The sequence below is a fragment of the Silurus meridionalis genome, chromosome 9 (genome assembly GCF_014805685.1).
Source record: "Silurus meridionalis isolate SWU-2019-XX chromosome 9, ASM1480568v1, whole genome shotgun sequence".
NCBI classification, from domain to species: Eukaryota; Metazoa; Chordata; class Actinopteri; order Siluriformes; family Siluridae; genus Silurus; species Silurus meridionalis.
Window position 1 is genome coordinate 14,864,445 of NC_060892.1, and position 18,038 is coordinate 14,882,482.

The 18,038-nt window shown below is 40.0% G+C and overlaps 2 protein-coding genes across 7 annotated transcripts in view; both read left to right on the forward strand.

The window, feature by feature from the left end:
- Window positions 1–5,115, forward strand: part of mrvi1 (murine retrovirus integration site 1 homolog) — a 38,259-nt gene extending 33,144 nt beyond the window's left edge. For all 6 annotated transcript variants that reach the window (XM_046857436.1, XM_046857433.1, XM_046857435.1 and 3 more), the window contains 7 exons: window positions 669–822; window positions 911–960; window positions 1,058–1,222; window positions 1,428–1,492; window positions 2,076–2,195; window positions 2,849–2,980; window positions 4,108–5,115. In XM_046857436.1, the coding sequence (XP_046713392.1) occupies window positions 669–822; window positions 911–960; window positions 1,058–1,222; window positions 1,428–1,492; window positions 2,076–2,195; window positions 2,849–2,980; window positions 4,108–4,342 (921 nt within the window). In that variant the 3' untranslated portion in view covers window positions 4,343–5,115. The remainder of the gene's footprint in view (window positions 1–668; window positions 823–910; window positions 961–1,057; window positions 1,223–1,427; window positions 1,493–2,075; window positions 2,196–2,848; window positions 2,981–4,107) is intronic.
- Window positions 5,116–7,997: 2,882 nt separating this feature from the next.
- Window positions 7,998–11,259, forward strand: lyve1a (lymphatic vessel endothelial hyaluronic receptor 1a). Its single transcript, XM_046856857.1, has 6 exons — window positions 7,998–8,153; window positions 9,121–9,286; window positions 9,369–9,508; window positions 10,027–10,266; window positions 10,367–10,442; window positions 10,633–11,259. Exons 1-6 carry the CDS (start codon window positions 8,072–8,074, stop codon window positions 10,784–10,786), a joined length of 858 nt encoding a protein of 285 aa, XP_046712813.1. The 5' UTR covers window positions 7,998–8,071; the 3' UTR covers window positions 10,787–11,259.
- Window positions 11,260–18,038: the final 6,779 nt, after the last annotated feature.

The window sequence follows — 18,038 nt, forward strand, 5'->3', positions numbered from 1 at the left end:
GACGTGTTTGTGAAAGATTGAGCTGAATGTTATGCTTGCCCTTAGGGTTAATGTGCGAGCCAAAGTAAACTTTGTGAACGGAGAAGCACTGAGAAGTGCTTGGCTGCGTGTTGCCAATGGCAACGTTGTTCACGATAGACTCTGCATACCGTTTGCTAAGAGTCCTTGCTGAGAGGGATTGCTGAGGGTGTCCTTAATGGAAAAAAGGAATGTTAGCACTGTCAGCATGGGGCGTGAATTATTGTTTTGGCTCCTCAACCTCAGCTGAATCATTCCAGTCTATAATTTTGAAAATCAATGTAGTTTTAATGTTAGAAAACATCGCAGTAAATTTAAAACAGATTTAGTTGTGTTTTTTTTTTTTTTTTATTGTATTTTATTATTTTTTTGATATAAACCATATAGTAGCCTAATTAAAAATAGTGCAGTCTTGAATAGGCAGGTACTAAATATTAAAAAGTAGAGAGTATAATTTCATGTTAATAATATAGTATAATATAGCAGCACAGTAAGCCTCCATTTTAGTTTTTTTTTGTATTAGTTTACAGAGCACTAGTAAAAATATTCAGACAAAATGGATATTTTGTGTTTTATTAAAAATAATCTGTCACAGCATTAATGACTATAAAGACATTTAGTTTTCATGATATGGTGTTTGAATGTTACAGGAGAAGCGGATGAACAAGGCCACTGAGGTAATGTTGCAGTATGTCGAGAACTTAAAGAGGACATACGAGAAGGACCATGCAGAGCTGTTGGAGTTTAAGAAACTAGCCAACCAGAACTCGAACCGTTGTTATGGCGGGTCAATAGAAACTGGAGGTAATCTGTGAAGTGAAATTATCATTGCTGAACAAAGTGAACATTCTAAAAGCTAAATGTTTTTGTTTTCGTGCTGTTTTTGATCTAGATGATGGAGTTCCACGTTCGGCAAGATCCTTGTCTATATCAATGGGAAAGGTATTGTATTTTTCAAATGAAACATCACTTGGAATCAATGAATTATTCAAATTGAAAAATGGCATACATATGAATTCTGTGTATTTTATGCTTAAAGGCTTTACCCAGGAGAAGAGTCAGTGTAGCTGTGGTTCCAAAATTTAATCTCCTGAACATTCCTGGTCAGACTCCAGGAACAGGGGGTCCAGCTTCGGGTCCAGGAGTGAGCCTTAGCGCTGCTGCTGGAAGCCCCAGCTCTGGTCCTGGTGCACTTCCTGTATTGGTGAGCGCATTTGTGGTCAACTCTTCCTGTCTGCGAGCAATGTAGCTTTTTTTCATTTTGTCTTTGCTGGAAGATAGATGAAGCTATTTCATTGTTGTGATGAGGTATAGCACATGCAAGAAGTGCTGGTCATTTCTCAAGATGCAAGTAGCTTAGAAAAAAAAAACGTAGAAATTTGATTTGTGTTTCTCGTTCTACTGTGTAGTGTGAGGCAAACAGTATGAAGAGTGACTCCACTTCAGATCCAGCGCAGCAAGCGGCAGGGGAAAAGTGAGTAACTGATTACAAACACTTAACAGAAATATACCCAAGAAATGTCAAGCTGTGGAAATGCTTTGCAAATGTAATCTTTAAGTCTTAATTTAATTGAAAACAAGGTCCTTTATCGTGGCATCTTGTTGTGTCTCAGGATATTTTACTTGCCTATTTCACACTGAGGAAGCCCCAATCGAGGAATTCATCAGTTAATCTTTGAGGAGAAAATTTTTCGCAGGTTTGGATAGTGTTCGATGTACTGCAGCAGCTCGAAATGCGGCAGGTTTAACATGCTATTCTGAGATTTAAACTAAACATTTGAGCTGGAGTGTTTGACAAAGTCCAGGCATCTGCCTAGATGTTGACTCTTGTTAATAAGGTGAGACTAAAAGGCTCGTCGTACCACATCTTTCAGCTGAAGCCTGATATTTGGAGATGTTCAAACAATGATGTTTTTTTTTAAGACATGAATTTTACACAATGTCCAGCTGTTTCATTAAAACGAGGAAAGGTGTTTTGCTTTATAGCACAGGCTGCGTAATAGTAACATTTTATAGTTCCAGTGCTAACCTCTTTTTCCTATTTGAAAACAATACAGCGGAAAAGTTCTGCTGGAACAGGAAGGTGAGGCAGCTACTCTGGCCAAAGTATCCTATAGTCCAGAAGAGATCAGAGCTGAGATCAAGGCCAAGATTGAGGAGGAAGCCTACAACAAAGGGTAATGCCCCAATGTCTTCAATTCCACACAGATACATAATCATTTCCAAGTGATGTGTGATGAACAAAGGCTAAGGTTTCAGCAGCGAACGATTGGCTGGTATAAAGCTACTGTGTGTGAAGGGGTCAAGTCTGCTTTATTGCAGCAGCGTATGCAAAAGGAAATGATCATAACATGCTCCTACAGATAATATAAAGTACATATGGTGCAACATTTGGAGATGACACACATGGAAACACATAAAATGGAAAACGTATTGCATGTAGCTACAAACATAACTAGGTTCTGAAAAGCTTACAGATTGAAAAAATATAGTATAGTTGACGTGCATTTTTATCCATTTTAGATCAGCAAGCAGGAAATTAAATAAGCTGGGAGAGCATGGATGCCACATACTCTTTTGTTTGTGTTGGTCAAATCTTAAATCTGGATGAATAAACCAGAAAATGTTCCTGATTTCAATGAGTCAGATTTTTTATCATTAGTTTGGTCTTGTCTGCTCACAAAGTAAAATAGGCTCTATAGCAACCCATTCATTATTTCATCTCAGTCACCTAAAAACATATACATGATGGAGCTAGATTTATCTGCAGTATCCATTCCAATAAATATGGTCACATCTAGTCTTAAATAGTGTGCATGTATATCTGCAGGTATCAGGAAGGACTGAAAAGACTTAAAGAGCTCAAGGAAGTGAAGGAAGAGGAGGAAAAGGCAGAAGAAAAAGATTTAGAGCCAGAGGACCGAACTGGAGAGGAGCAGGAAGAAGAAAAAAATCCAAGCAGGTAATATAATTATTATTAATAATATATAATATAATAATTAAAAAGGCCACTTGTAAAAAAAAAATCTTCTGCTAAATATGTCAATTATTCACTAATAATGTAATTTAATAAGGGCTTTATTCTACTTATACACCAGGCATTGGCTTACATCTACCATTTTATATCTATTAATTAGAGTATATGTCCACAATGTATATATAATTATTATTTATTTAATTATAAATAAAGAAATAATTAAAAGATTCTTAATTTATCCTTAATTAAGCCAAGAATGTATGTATGAGAATGTGTGCCTGCCATGTTTCATTCTGTATGGAAATGTAACTTTGTTACTATAAGGGTTATCGATTATTGCAGTAATCGATTATTTTACCCGATCATTCAAATGATTTAAAAAGAAAAGGAAATGCACTGTATGGAGTTTTCTTTGTTTTACTTTGAAATGATCCCAAACTTGGGCAAACTTTTTTTATGCAGCGGAAACGGGCTTCCATAGATTCTGGCCAAAGAAAACGACGAAGTTTCCAAATTCCGACTTTTTTTTTCTCGCCATCACAATTTCTCGGAAACATCCAACATTTCTGGTGCACCCACCAGTGACCTTATTGTCGGCCTGAAGTTTGAAGCTGTTGGTGTATTAACGAGGCTCCTCTGCTTCATCTGTCTTGTTCCGTCTCCTCCAGAGCTGATTGTTAGACAGAGTTCTCTCCAGGGATCTGATGCTTAGTTTAATACCATGCGATTCTATTGCTTGTAGTCTATTTCATTTTCAATGTGTAAAACTTCCTGCCACTGCAGGGGGGATGACACTGCCCGATTGGCTGAAAAATAGTCGTAATTGAGGGATTTCAAATAATTTGCCTGGATGATTTTTTGTATTCTAATTATTCAAGTCATTTGAGGAATCGTTTCAGCCCTAGTTACTATGGTAACAATTGGTTTTAAGGCAGTGTTCACTTGGAACATTCTAAAAGCGTTTTTAACCGTTTGAACGCATAACTTTCAACCAATCAGTATCGACTTTTCATCCAGACCAAGGTTTAAAAAAATAGTTTGAGAAAAACTAATGAATTCATATTTTGATCATTCCTATAAAACTTCACCACGTCTGTTTTTTACACTGGCAGGTCTAAACGAGTTCTGGAAATCCTTGAACGAGTATGTCCAAAGATCTTCAGGAGCAACTGGACCCTATGGGTTGTTCTGACTTTGTTCTTAGTAGTGTTCCTTTTAGTCAACTTCATAAACTTTTTCAACAACCTCTACGCTGATCACACAGACCCGACGGCAGAAAAATCCAACGTTCCAGCGAAGAAGTTTTTAGGACTGCATGTGGGATCGAAGAATCCAAGTTCAGAGTAACACCAAAACCTGCACGTTCAGAGACAGGCTGATAAACTTGAACTATATAATTGTAATCATGTCACGAGAAGCCAAATAACTTAATGCTGTAAAAAAAAAAAAAAAAACCACACAAAAATGGGCAAAGTTGCAACAAATATAAAGTCAGAAGTCCTTGTAAGATTATTTATATATATATATATATATATATATATATATATATATATATATATATATATATATATATATATATATATATATAGTTTGATATGTTACAATATGAGGCAGATTATATTACCACTCAAACCGTACTTTTATTCTCAGGTTTGTGAGATGAAGCATTGTTGAAAAATGAAGTGTACACTATTTAAGAGCTTTAATCTTTTGGTATGGGTTTTGAAAGTCACTGATGTCTTCGTTGTCTGATCTGGTATTCCGAGGTAGCGTGCAATATTTGTGCAACACAATAGATTCGTTTTTTCGGTTTTTTTTTTTCCAGATAATCGATTTTTAAAACGTAAACTACATCTTCGAATTTGATTTGTTCCATTGACGTGTCCACTTAAAACATGTTGTGTGAAGAATTTAATGGAAACAAAAAAAATGTCAGAACACTTTTTTTTTTTCTTGTTTTGTCTTTTTATTTTCCAGCACCAGAGGTTTGTCATCGTTTTAAATCATTAATGTTCACTTGTGTTAATGGTTTGTGCCACTCCACTCCTTTTAATAAAGTGGCCTTAAAAAAAGGTCTAGCAGTTTCACACAGGGTAATAAAATGCAGTACATGTCACAAACTTTTTTTTATTATTTCATTTGAATTCAAAGGAGTTACAGCTCAATGAAGCTATACCAGTTAGTAGTAAAGTGTAATAACATCTTCCTTCATATTATAGATCATCCAAGTAGTGGGATTTGTGATACCAGTTACAACAGGATGAGAAAATCTTAAATGTTTACAGTATGACGTCAGCACTGCTACACCACTGTTCTAGAAAAATAATCAAAGATGAGCTGGGGAAGCAGATTTTTCACAAGTTCAGTCCCATTGTTGGTCATTTTCCAATAACATTATTGTCCATAAGCATTTTATTCTTCTTCCACTACAGTCACAACACGATGTCTACAAATTACACTTCATACTTTTTTAATAATTTATAACTACATAACAATGCTGGGAAAGAAGTGATTATTTATTTCACTTTTAGCAGCTACAAAAAATCTTTCCAACACCAACCTTTTTTCCCCCTCTTTATTTCTTTACAATCCAAGAATACACAACACACTCGTACAGACCCTCCAGTATTACATCTTTACCGCACTTCATTATCTGTTTACAGTCACATGTAATACTATAGCAATATTTATTCCCCAAACCGTCTTAAATTAAGAAAAACAAAACACGTGAGTATTCATATAACAGCACATGTGTCTTTTATCTCAAGCCAATTTCCACCCAAAAAAGATTTTTTTACTTGTTAGCCTGTTTTTTATTTGTGTAAATATTGTACATTTTAAAATGTATATAAGGTAAAAAAAAAACTTTTTATGTAACTTAGAAAGTCCTCTGCTCTGGAGATATGTAATATTACAAAGCACTGACACTGGAGGCTCCTTCAATAAATGTAAAATCTGCCACAATTTCATGCTCTTTTTTTTAGCATAGCTACCCTTTTTTTATCTGTTTATTATTATTATTATTATTATTATTACATCATTTTAGCATCTATGCTCATCCCTATAAACGAGCTGTTACCATAAAAAATAACATTAGAAGGAGCGCAAATATATGAACTTGTGATTTACACAGAGATGCTGTTGTAGTATGATATTCAGACAATTCAATAAAATATGATCAATAATATTGTGCATTATTTATATTTATATATATATATATATATCTTATTTTAACTAAATGTTAAAGTATAACAAAAATGGGAACAAAAAAATCTGCAGACTTTTTCTAGCATGCTGTATTTTTTCATGTTGTTATGATGAGGTGAAATTATGCAAACCTCAGCTGGGAAAGTAGTGCATGATTTGTTCCAATAGAAAAAAAAATCTGCTGACTCGCTGATGATTGCTCACACTTCCTGTGTTCCTGCATCATTTCCCCATCAATGAATGATGGTGTGTGTGGATGTTTTGCTGGAAGCAGGCTGTATGTCAGTGAAGGATCACAGGAAGTGTAAAGAACATTTGCTTGTAAAACCAAATGTCATTTTTTTAAATGTAATCTCTGTGCACTGTATCTGTTGTGTGTGATATTTGACACTTTCCTGAAAAAAGGATATCTACTCCAAAACACTTACGGAACAACTGACTAAGAGTTAGTTATGGAAATATTCAAAGCTATATTGTGTATATAAAATGTAAATGCAAATGCTTTGAAAGTTAATTTATACTCGTAATGAAAAGTCAAATATGAAAGAAAAAGAAATCACAGTTCTACACTTTTTTTTTACCTTCTTTTGTTGTGTGTCCAGCAGTAAATAAGAATTAAGTGCAGTTAGCTGTGAGTGGGGAACTGAAGAAACATTTTGGAAACATTCGGATTTGTCACTTTGTACTTTTATAGGTAAGTCATAGACATAGACTAACTTTTATAGTAATATACTTTATAAATCACATTAACACTAGCCAGAGACACTGACCGTTTATTTTCTGTACATACATACAATATTATATATAATATAGTTTCATGTGCGTGCACAACACGGATATGATTCTAAATTTTGTCTTAATTATATGCTAAATACAAAGCTAGCAATTGACGTACGATTATGCAGACCAATTTAATTACCAGTGCGGTACAATGTTCCTTCAGTTCCTCATTCACAACTAGTTCAAACAGTCTCAAACTCTCAGACGTATCTGCCATATAAAACCTTTCATTAAAAGGGGCCAGAAACATAAAGCTTATAAGGAAGTAACAGATGTCTTTGAAACATGACTGGTACATTTAATTTGTTTTGGTTTATGCTGCATGCTCGACTTTGTAGGCAGAATTTCCGATAATCGGTTTCTGATTAGGTCTTTGATTAGTGCATTATTCACTAGTTAGCTTTATAATCATTAACATTTGACAGATGCTTCTCCTCCTTATGTAAGAAATTAAACTCATGAGATAAATTACAAGTGACAGGAATGACACTTTACTTGCTATTATGGTTCCTGTATGATCTGAGAGAGGCAGATTAAAGAATTCTCACAACATATCTAGGTTTTAATCACTGCAGCGATCTGGTAAAAAGTAAATGGAACTTATCTACTGTAAATTACACAAAAGTACAGGACTATTGCACTAATCACTCTTATAATTGGGCACCAAAGCTAAACAAACAATACTGAGAGATATGGCCTGCATTTTCCCCAAGGAGCCTCAAATCAATCTTAAATGTTGTACAAGGTGACATATGGGGTGCCAAACTTACAACCATTACATTTGATCTGTTTGAAAAAGCTGATCATGATTAAATAAATATTCAGTCAGCAGTCCAAGATATCAGTTTGTATCAGTAATCCATCACTGCTGGGCCAGGGCTTCCTTGTGATCATCATCATTTCTTCCTGTTTCCTCTTCACTGTGGCTCTGCCGTCAGACACTATAGGGGGGTATTTATGAAATAAACGCCCATTTTATCTCCCGCCCCGTTTCCCCCAGGGGGAATCAGTGCTTTATAACTCCTAGAAACACAATCATCAGTTCACGATCCATCACAGAGCACTGACAGAGGAGAAGACTCATCAGCCATGCAGAAAACTGGGATTTTGTGGCTACTCTTGGCTCATTTTGTCACATCGGCTCTGCTTTTTGATGTCAAGATGATCAATGGTATGCTTCTTTCAAATGGATGCTGACTAAACAAATTGCATTTATTAAATGTAATACTGTAATTGCTTTGCTATAATGAAACAGCTTACAGTGGTTACAGTTTTACATGCATGTTTTTCAATGTTAAATGTAGAGGAAAACTGTATTAACACATATAGACAAAATATTCTTTAAGGTATAAGAGGATTTTTCTTAGACATTTCTTTATAAAATGGTTAATTGTTTTAGAAGCATGTAATATTGTTAGTTGGTAATTGCTCCTGCAGATGCTTTTGGGGGCTTAAACCCTAACAGCATTTTTCTTTAGAAATGTTTTCAAGGTTCTATATTGAGTCTAGAACCCTCAGCACAATAAAAGGCTTCGGTCGCTTAAACTAAAGTGATTTGTTGTAGTGTTTTAGGCTTTCTTTAAGTTTTTTCCCAGAAGTACACTCATCTGGGTGTAATCTAGAAATATTTGGTTTGGCTTAGCACTCTTTCAATCAAGACACTTTTGAGAGTTCTATATAGAGAATTTTCCTTTTGGAGTGTTTCATGTTAAATCAATTTAAAGGGTTCGCCATGGGGACTTTCTGAGAAAAAATTTTTTTCTAGATATTTTGTAGCCTTGTAAGTTCCATCACAGGTACACTTTGTATAGTGTTTCCTTTTGGAACGCTAAGAACCCTAATATTCATCAGCTTTCTAAAGATGACCTTCTTGTGACCTTTCTCTGAATCTGGATAAATAATACAAGTAACTTATTTTTCAAGTTATTTAATATGCATGCTTTTTATAAAAATAATAATAATTCTAATAAATATAAATGCAGTTTTGGTTCCAGATTTTTCAAGGAACCATTGTCTAAAAGATTGTCAATAAGTCAATAAGTGTAAAAACAGAATATCCCTTTAAAGTTATGATAACTCTCTGAGGACTCCAGCTTTGTTTATTGATTTGTAAATGTGTCATTGATTCCCTTAAACAGTTTACCCCAACCATGGCAGCGTATCTGGAGTGTTCCAAGCAGGGCTATCCAGTGGCTATGCCTTCAACGCGTCTGTAGCGAGAAACGTGTGTGAGCAGCTGGGTGTGGTCATGGCAGACAAGGCGCAGATGGAAAAGGCTCTCAAGCATGGCTTTGAGACATGCAAGTATGACCTGTGGCGATTCAATACACTTTGCATGAATGACTTGGCGCCACATCTGTAACGCATGTATCTCTTGGTTCTGCAGGTTTGGCTGGATCGATGAACAAGTTGCAGTTATTCCAAGAGTACAACCCAAAGTCTCCTGTGGAAGAGGCGATGTTGGGATTGTTACCTGGCGTGCACATCCAAGCTCAGTATTTGATGTCTTCTGTTTCAATTTAACAGGTAGCACATAGAATATGATCTCAATGTGTGTCTCAATGTATAAATTGGCTGTGAAATCCTTCAATTCATTCTGAGGCAACCACTTGACTATGCTTGTTTCTCTAATTTCATATATAATAAATACATAAAAAAAAAATTATTCTTAAAATTTCGAAATCATACAAGTGTAAACAATTAGAAAAGTTGCTGAAATATTTAGGCACTACAAATGAACATATGAACTAGTTTGGATTCTAGATTTATCTGAAAAATGTTCTCAATTAATCACATTTTTCTTCACATTTTATTGCCGGTTCACTTTTATCTATCTCTCTTGGCATCCTATTGAAACAGGGTGTGGCGCTTATACAGGAAATGGAAAAAGTATTGTACAGTATGTACAGTATTTAAGCGTCAATTCAGTCAAAACTAATTTCCTCCCAGAATGCTAGAGGAAATTAGTGTGCTGTACAGGGATCTACCCAAACGTTACCTAACGCGTGTCTTGTGTAAATGGTGATGACGTGATTTCTTTGCAGATTATGAAGCTCACATGAATAAAGCGCAAGAGAGTATTACTGTCATGCCTTCATTTCACACATCTGGAGCTCATTCGATACTATCCAAAACGACTCATTCTGCATCTCAGAACCATCTAAAGTCGATGTCCTACTCGTCACCTCAGGACATTTTGCAGTCCACTTCATCCAGTCTTCCTAACTCTGAGAACCACTTGCCTGAATTGCAGGCCTTCAGCAACACAGGTTCTACCACTGCAGGTGCTTTTCAACTATATATCTGATCTGCTTTTATTTATTTAGTTTGCAAAAATTAATATGTGCAAGTTAACAAAATCTTTTTCTTTCTCTGATGTCCTAGTCAGCCTGATTGCTGTACTCACGACGGTCTTCGCTTTCCTGCTGGTTACTGTGGCTGCTGTCTGTTATTTCAGAAAGTTAGTAAATAAAAAGGAAATTTATCATAAATAAATAGCAAGGCTGTTCATCCTAAAAATGTATTGATGCGAAGGCTTTATAAATTATTGATTTTATGCACAGTTCTATACAGTGTAAAGTGAATTTTGATGAGATTTCATTTTAAATCTGATCAAATAATCCAATTCTAACTTTTTTTTAATACAACAGGAACAGTGTGGGTCAGTGGAACAAAGCTCAGCAGAAAGAGAACATAGAAACTATCATTTGTGAGAAAACTGACAGCGTGTCGAAGGCTGAGGTGAAAAAGCAACACAAAACAACATCAAATCCAAACGATGTCAAAGTGACCATCCAACCATAAAACGAGAATGGAGCTCCATCGTAACCAGACACAATAGATAGACCATTGCCCTGTGCTGTGCTAAAAAGGCATCATGCAAATGTATTTATTCAATTGAACAAACTTTTTTTTAAATTTCCTTTTTTATCAAAGATTGTATGTAGTGTTTTTCTTTTTTAATATTTGTACAGTAGACCCATGTTTATGGATATAATTGAAATACCTGTTTTTTATTTTATTTTTTAACAAATGTCTTTTGATTGCTAGTTTAGTGTGTTCTGAATTATTGGCACACTTTATAAGCATGAGGGGGGAGACATTTATATTATATTATATTATATTATATTATATTATATTATATTATATTATATTATATTATATTATAATCGGGCAGAAGGAGAAACTAATTATCTTTCTTATAAAAAAAAAAAATCATTGTATTTATTACATTTCCTACTGAAACCTATAAACTCATCTGTGTTTTTGATAAACAATTTAAGCCTCAGCCTCCTTTTTGTTGGATTAGGTTGAAAAAGAACATTCCCCTAAAATTCCACACCTACAATTGGTATGTATGATTCCTTTAGTAAACATGTGTACCTCGTGAGCACTCCGATCGCAGAAGTCCGATCACTGAGCACAACCGGGATGTTGACCTGGAATCAGAAATTGGCACGGACCAAAACATCAGTGGAGAGAAGCTCTGCTAAACAGAGCTGCTGTATAGGATATAAAGCAGAGGAAACTTTTTCTGCTTATTCTAAAGATTTGAGTAGTCTCCAAACAGTTGAATTTCCCAGTAAAGAGGGGTCTGTTGCTGATCAGTATGGCTCAGTTTGCACACAACCTACCCAGCGGGACTTAACAGAAAAGGCTAATAATTCTTATTTCAACTTTTTAAAACTTATTTAAACTTACAATGTTCTACTATCCAACCTGCTACCCTCCAACCCCTTCCATAAAGTGCCTCATTTTCACTTTACTGAACCTATTAATGGTGTTAACAAGCATTATGATCAGTTGTTGCTTATTTGCTTGGACTGCCCTCTGCATTTCCTACTGGGTCATGAAGCCCCCAGACAAAGAAGCTGTGGAAACTTGTACATTCCCTGGCCTGTCAGCATGATCCACTCTCCCCCAGCCTGAACAGAGATGTAGTAAAATCTTTGGGTTTTCTTCAAAACTCTGGTTCTCTGATAACAGGAGTGAGGTATCTCACTATGGGAATCGCCTCGGGTGTGACCAATCCTGAGAGCACCAATCACACCATGTCTGTCGGTTGACAGACCAATCTCGAAAGTGATGCGGGAGTCCCGCCTATCTATATACACCGCTGCGGTGCCTCATTCTTAACATATCTCTTGTGCACTGCACTGCAAGGAGGGAAGTGTGGTGAGATACCTCAATCCTGTTATCAAAGAACCAGGGTTACGAAGGTAACCTCTCTTTATTAGGACAGAATGAGCCAACGAAGGCTCTGTGATGTCCAGCCGATAAAATCGGACAAAAGTGTGCGGCAAAGCCCAGCATGCTGCTGCACAAAAGTCCTAAATTAAAATGCCCTTAAACAGTGCCCACGAAATGGCCACGCCTCGGGTACTATGAGCCCTCAGCCCTACTGTAGGGGTTAAGACCCATGCTATTATAACCCAATATAATAGCTTCCACTAGCCAGTGGGACAGGTGCTGCCAGGAAACATGTCTTTCCTTACGAGAATCAGCCCATGAAACAAATAGCTGATTACTCCGTCCCTCGTCATGTCCACATAGTGACGTAATGCACGGACAGCACACAAACAATGAAGCCGCTCCTCCTCGGTTGAGGAAAAAGGAGGTGGATGAAAAACCAGTAAATCCACCTGCCTGCAGGCGAAAGCTGATACGCTCACCTTAGCAAACCGCATACAGGAGTTATGAACCGACAAAGTAACAAAGTTTTAACAAAGCAAACTTTAGCAAAAGAAGCTTCAAACCAATACTCTCTATCGGCTCAAAAGGAGGCTGAGAGAGCGCGCTAAGGACCACAGACAGATCCCACAGCAGAATCAGCGGCTTTGAAAATGTGTTCAGGCGCCGCGCTCCCTTTATAAACCTGCACACGAGTATTAGGTATATACTATAATAATAATAGTAAATAATAGAGGGCAATGAGTATTTTCATGTGAGGCAAAAAGGTCTACGGCAGCCCGGCCGAACCTCTCCCATAACAGGTCCACCACCTGGAGAGTGGAGAGTCCACTCACCGTACAGGGGATTTCCCCCGGACAAGAGATCCGCTCCTGCATTTATTACTCCGGGGACATGCCCCACACCATGAGTTCTCTTGCTAGACTGTGAAGTCGAGGAAAATGTGTTCTGCCCTGGCGATTTATATATGCCACTGCCATCATGTTGTCCGATCTGACCAAGATGTGTTGACTCCGAAGAAACTGCACAAAATGTTTTAAAGCTAGAAACACCGTTAACAGTTCCAGGAAGTTTATGTGCGCGTTCCGTAACGAGATGGGCCATTTTCCTATTGCTATCCTGCCCTCGCACACCGCACCTCAGCCTGTGAGCGATGGATTCTTCGTCACTACTTTTCTCAGGGAAACAGCTTCCAGCAGGGTTCCTGATTTTAGAAAAATTTCTCTAGTGGTGGAGAGCATGCAGGCCAAGTGATGACACTATCACTTTGCAGTTGAGGTGGCAGAATGCCACCCCCCGCAAAGTACCAAGAGTAAAAACCGTGCTGGCTGTCCTCCCGCGGTACTGATCAAATTACCCCTTTGCTCAATAGGGAGGTTATTTTGTCCTCTAAAATATGAGCTGATTCCCCTCCTGCTGTTCACCATATCACACTGTTGAAGAGTGGTGGTCTTATGGCAAATTGCAGACAATACCTTCGTTGTATTGTAGACAATACCCAAGGGTGTACTGTGCATGCGCAACAACTCTCTGCACGAGGCGTGGTGGCGCCATCTAGTGGCCTAGCTGGGGGTTGCAACTCTAATTCGGGTTTTTTGTGTGTGTTTTTGTATAATTTTTCACACGTCTGTGCCCTCTGCCCACTGTCTGGATGCACAGAACACACTAATTTCTTGAAAAAGAGAATGATCGTAGAACCTTCTGACCAATACTCCAACCGGAGAACCTACTTTTTCTGAACATTGTTCTTGACCCACTCCCCGACTCTTCTTTGCTTGAGGGGGAGGACAAGACTCCTGTGCTGAGTGGAGGGGTGCTACAGAGACTGTGAGTGCTGTAGCCCCTCTTTTGATCCAAAATCAGCACTGCTGGCGCATATTTGACACCACAGCCCTGAAAAGGGCTTTCGAATCTCTACTGGGGTGTCAAGAAACTCTACCTTCTCCCTCACTGATAAGCCTGTCAAACCCAACCATAGGGCTCTTTCACCCACCACGGCCAGACCCATGCTGCAGCTGCAGCTCTGGACTGTTTCCCTTGATGAATGCAGGTTGAGATCTGCAATGATGCAGATCTCCTCCCACAAGGCTGAGTTGGGTGACTCTATCAATCTGCATCCCCTTCTCTTTCATGAGCTCCCCTTCGTATGCTGTGAGATCAGTGGGGTGGCATTCAAAGCTCTAACCGCCAGGGTGGAGGAGTAGTAAATCTTTTAAAAAAGAGAGGCAGACAGCCTTTCTGTCTGTCCTGGCAGTAAAGGGGAGGAGGAGGATAGGGCAGCCCGTCGATTAGGGTGGAGGTGACATGCCACTGACGGTTCGATGGGGGGGTCGGACATCCCCAAATCTTCCTAATTGTGCACCTCCAGTCTAGAGAAACCCTTAACAGGTACTCTATGTGAGAAGGGGTTGTCTTCTTCGACACATGCAGGGACGGCTAGAATCCGCTGCTTAACTGGGGAAACAAGCAATAGCAGGCTCTTCCCATCATATAAATCCCTCTCAGCGCCCTGGTGCACTTGCTGAGATGACCAGTCGATAGAAATCTTTTTGGCTGCTCTCCTACGCATCTCAATGAGGTCCAGCTCACTTGGCATGAGGGAAGGGCCCAGGCCTGGAAAGAAGATTGGGAGGGAGGATAGCATCCTTCTCATCTTCCTCCAAATCTTCCTCCAAAAGACGAGCAACCTCATCATCTTCTACCTCCTCTTCCTTGTCCCCCACCAAAAGGTTTGAATCAAAGAGCAGAGGAAGCGATGTATATAGGGAGGTGGGACTCCGTCAACCAACAGACGTGGTGTGATTGTTGCTTCCAGAATTGGTCACACCCGAGGCGATTCCCATAGTGAGATACCGAACGGATGTTTAAAAGAGAACCGTGCATGTCTAAAACTGGGACACTATGATGGCCATTTTTCCAAAGCAGTTTAAGTTAGTGGCTGCAGTTAATGGTTGGAAAGAGATAGAGAGAGTGGTCCAGCTTGCAGCTGCTTTAGATAGTGATGCCCAACAGGTATTGTTCCCAGTAGTCTTATAGGTCCCAAGCACTGCATCAGGCTTTGGTCTGGCATTTCGTGGACACCACACCCCGGCTCATCCACCACAGTTTCAGGAGCGCACCTGGAAACCAAAGGAGACTTTGGGTGTGTTTATGGCTGATCTGTGACACCTAGTTCAACGTGAAAGCTGCATTGGTTCTGGATGCATTTCTCCGAGGACTAACCCCAGACTGCCTATAACAGGTTTGAATAGTTCAGCCCTCTAACCTTCTGGAAGCCCTAGACCAATCTCAAGTGTTTAAGGGGATACTGGAAGAACAATTAAGTGGAGTGGTCGGCCAGACCAGGATTCCAACAGTATATATATATATATATATATATATATATATATATATATATATATATATATATATATACAGTACATTCAGTAAATGAGGTCCAATGTTTGTGCTTCACTCGACATTGCAGGGATCTAGATCAGGTTCTTATTATATCATTCTTCTATTTGTGAGGAAGACTTACAGTGTAGATTGCAGTGAGGCAGGTTGTTCAGTTTCATCTTTTCGCTCAGCAGAAATTTAGTAATACCTGATGTGGGCAGTCTTGTGTACAAGGCAGCATGCCATAATTTTTGTATGGCTACTGTCTTGCGGAATTGAGGGTGTATTGCTCTGACTATGTCTGCAAGCCCAGGGCTTCGGATTTTCTGGCATCCACAATGAAGCTGAGCCCGTTACATGTCTCATGTCTGTAGGTCATGTGGATCTGCACCACATTGGTGACGGATGTTGTTCCCTTCCAGCAAGTCCTTTAAGTAGTTTGTCCTAAGAAAATGCGGGAGAGTATATTTGAGTCCGTGGGCCTAAGAGACTGAAGAGAATGCTCACCTAAATTGGATTGTGCCTGGGGGGTTGGGGGAGGGTCCATTTATCGTGTGAGGAAGACGCCTGATGACCATACTGTGGTTTTGCACTGGTACTGGCTGGCCACGTACCGAGGAAAACGGCAAACACTAAGGAACAGAAACCACGGCAGACTGTTGGGGTGACCCATCCTGCATACAGAGCAGATGAACACAAAGTGCTGGACAATGTGTGGGGAGCCTCAGCAGGCTGGGAAGAGGGTGACTCCCTAACCTAGGCTTCTGGGGGGGCTCTGGACACTCCTAAAGGAGCATCAGGGTGTCTGGGATTCTTCTTGGATGGTCTGGGTTTGGGGCACCTGAAGATAGTATGATGGGCTTGGGGCATCCATTGAAGAAAAGAAGGCATCACAGAAGAAGCCATTGTGACTTTCCGACTACCCCTTGGGTACAGTGCTGCCTACTTTTGTCCCACAACAGGCGCAAAGAAAGGATGGATCACGGATTCAACCCAGAGAGGCTCTTACACACCACAGTGCTTTGGGGAAATTCCTATTCCTTGGGGACGAGAAAACAGGGAGGCAGTGTGGTGCTGAGACCGTTGGCTCCCTGCCATAAATGTGCTTATTATTGTTTCCTGCAATTGGGTGTGTGTGTGTGTGTGTGTGTGTGTGTGTGTGTGTGTGTGTGTGTGTGTGTGTGTGTAGTTCGGGTCAGAGAGGAAAGAACTGTTCAGCCTCTGGGTTTTTCTTGTTTTAGGGAGATTAGGACACCTCCTAATATTCCTCCTAACACCTCCCCATGTTCTTAGGTTGTAAAGTGCAGGGAATAAACCACATCAATTTGCTGCTTTGAAATGGATCTCTGACTCCTGCCTATTTATTTTTGAAGAGAACACAACGCTACAATATTATAAAGTCACATACAATGTTGTGTACATACAAGCATCCTACAAGTGTCAGTAAGACATCATAAAATCCTAATCCAATTGTCAGGCGTTAAGAACGCTCTGAGACCGAGTGAATTCAAAAAGGGCTTTTCTTTAATAACAAAAGCAAAAGGGGCAAGGCAGAAAACACAGAAGACACACACTGAAGCTAGTAAGCTGGAAAACAACTACAACTGAGTAGTTTGGGCAGTCCGGTATGTTCATAAGCCTAAGCTGTAGAACGGACGGTGGGAATGTGGATAAGCAGGGTCTTTATGGTGTGGTGACTGATATGGACCAGGTGTGGAGGATTAGTAAGTTGGTGAGCTGCTTGGAGTGATTGAAGGGGTTGCTGTGGGTGTGGCTGCTGGATCCCTGACAGTACCCCCCCCTCCAGGGGTGGCTCTCGACGCCCTGACCCTGTGCCTGGGACGACTCCGACCCCGGGGCGCAGGACGAAGTGGATGAGTGGCGTGGAATTCCTCCAGGAGCGCTGGATCCAATATGTCCCGCCGCGCCACCCATGATCGTTCCTCGGGGCCGTAGCCCTCCCAGTCCACAAGATATTCCAGGCCACTGCCCCGACGCCGAGAGTTCAGCATTTCCCGTACCGAGTAGACCGAAGGCTGTTCCAACACCTCCGGCGGAGGGGGCCTGACCTCGCCGGTACGTTGGGCCGAAGATGGGGTATACGGTTTTAGAAGCGACACGTGGAAGGTGGGGTGTATTCGGTATCGTGGTGGGAGTTCCAGCCGATAGGCCGCCTCGTTGATCCGCCTCTCGATCCTGAAGGGTCCGATAAACCTGGGACTCAGCTTCCTGCAGGGGAGACGCAGTCGCAGGTCTTTGGTGGACAGCCAAACCCAATCTCCGGGGCTGTACGAGGGGGCCTCCAACCGCCGTGCATCCGCATGTCGCCGGGTTTCCCTTATCGCCCTGCGCAACTGAGTGTGTGTGGCCTCCCAGGTCCTGAGACTCTCCCGAAACCAGTGATCTACCGCGGGTACATTGGACGGCTCGTCAGACCAGTGTGGGTTGAAAACCTAACACACATTGAAAGGGTGTGAGTCCTGTGATG

What these genes read in the sequence shown, in the direction of transcription:
- lyve1a (XM_046856857.1), top strand. Translation starts at nt 8,072, where the DNA reads ATGCAGAAAACTGGGATTTTGTGGCTACTCTTGGCTCATTTTGTCACA. An exon ending in CTTCTGTTTCAATTTAACAG is followed by an intron (nt 9,509 to 10,026) that starts GTAGCACATAGA and finishes ATTTCTTTGCAG; the next exon opens with ATTATGAAGCTCACATGAAT. An exon ending in CACAGGTTCTACCACTGCAG is followed by an intron (nt 10,267 to 10,366) that starts GTGCTTTTCAAC and finishes CTGATGTCCTAG; the next exon opens with TCAGCCTGATTGCTGTACTC.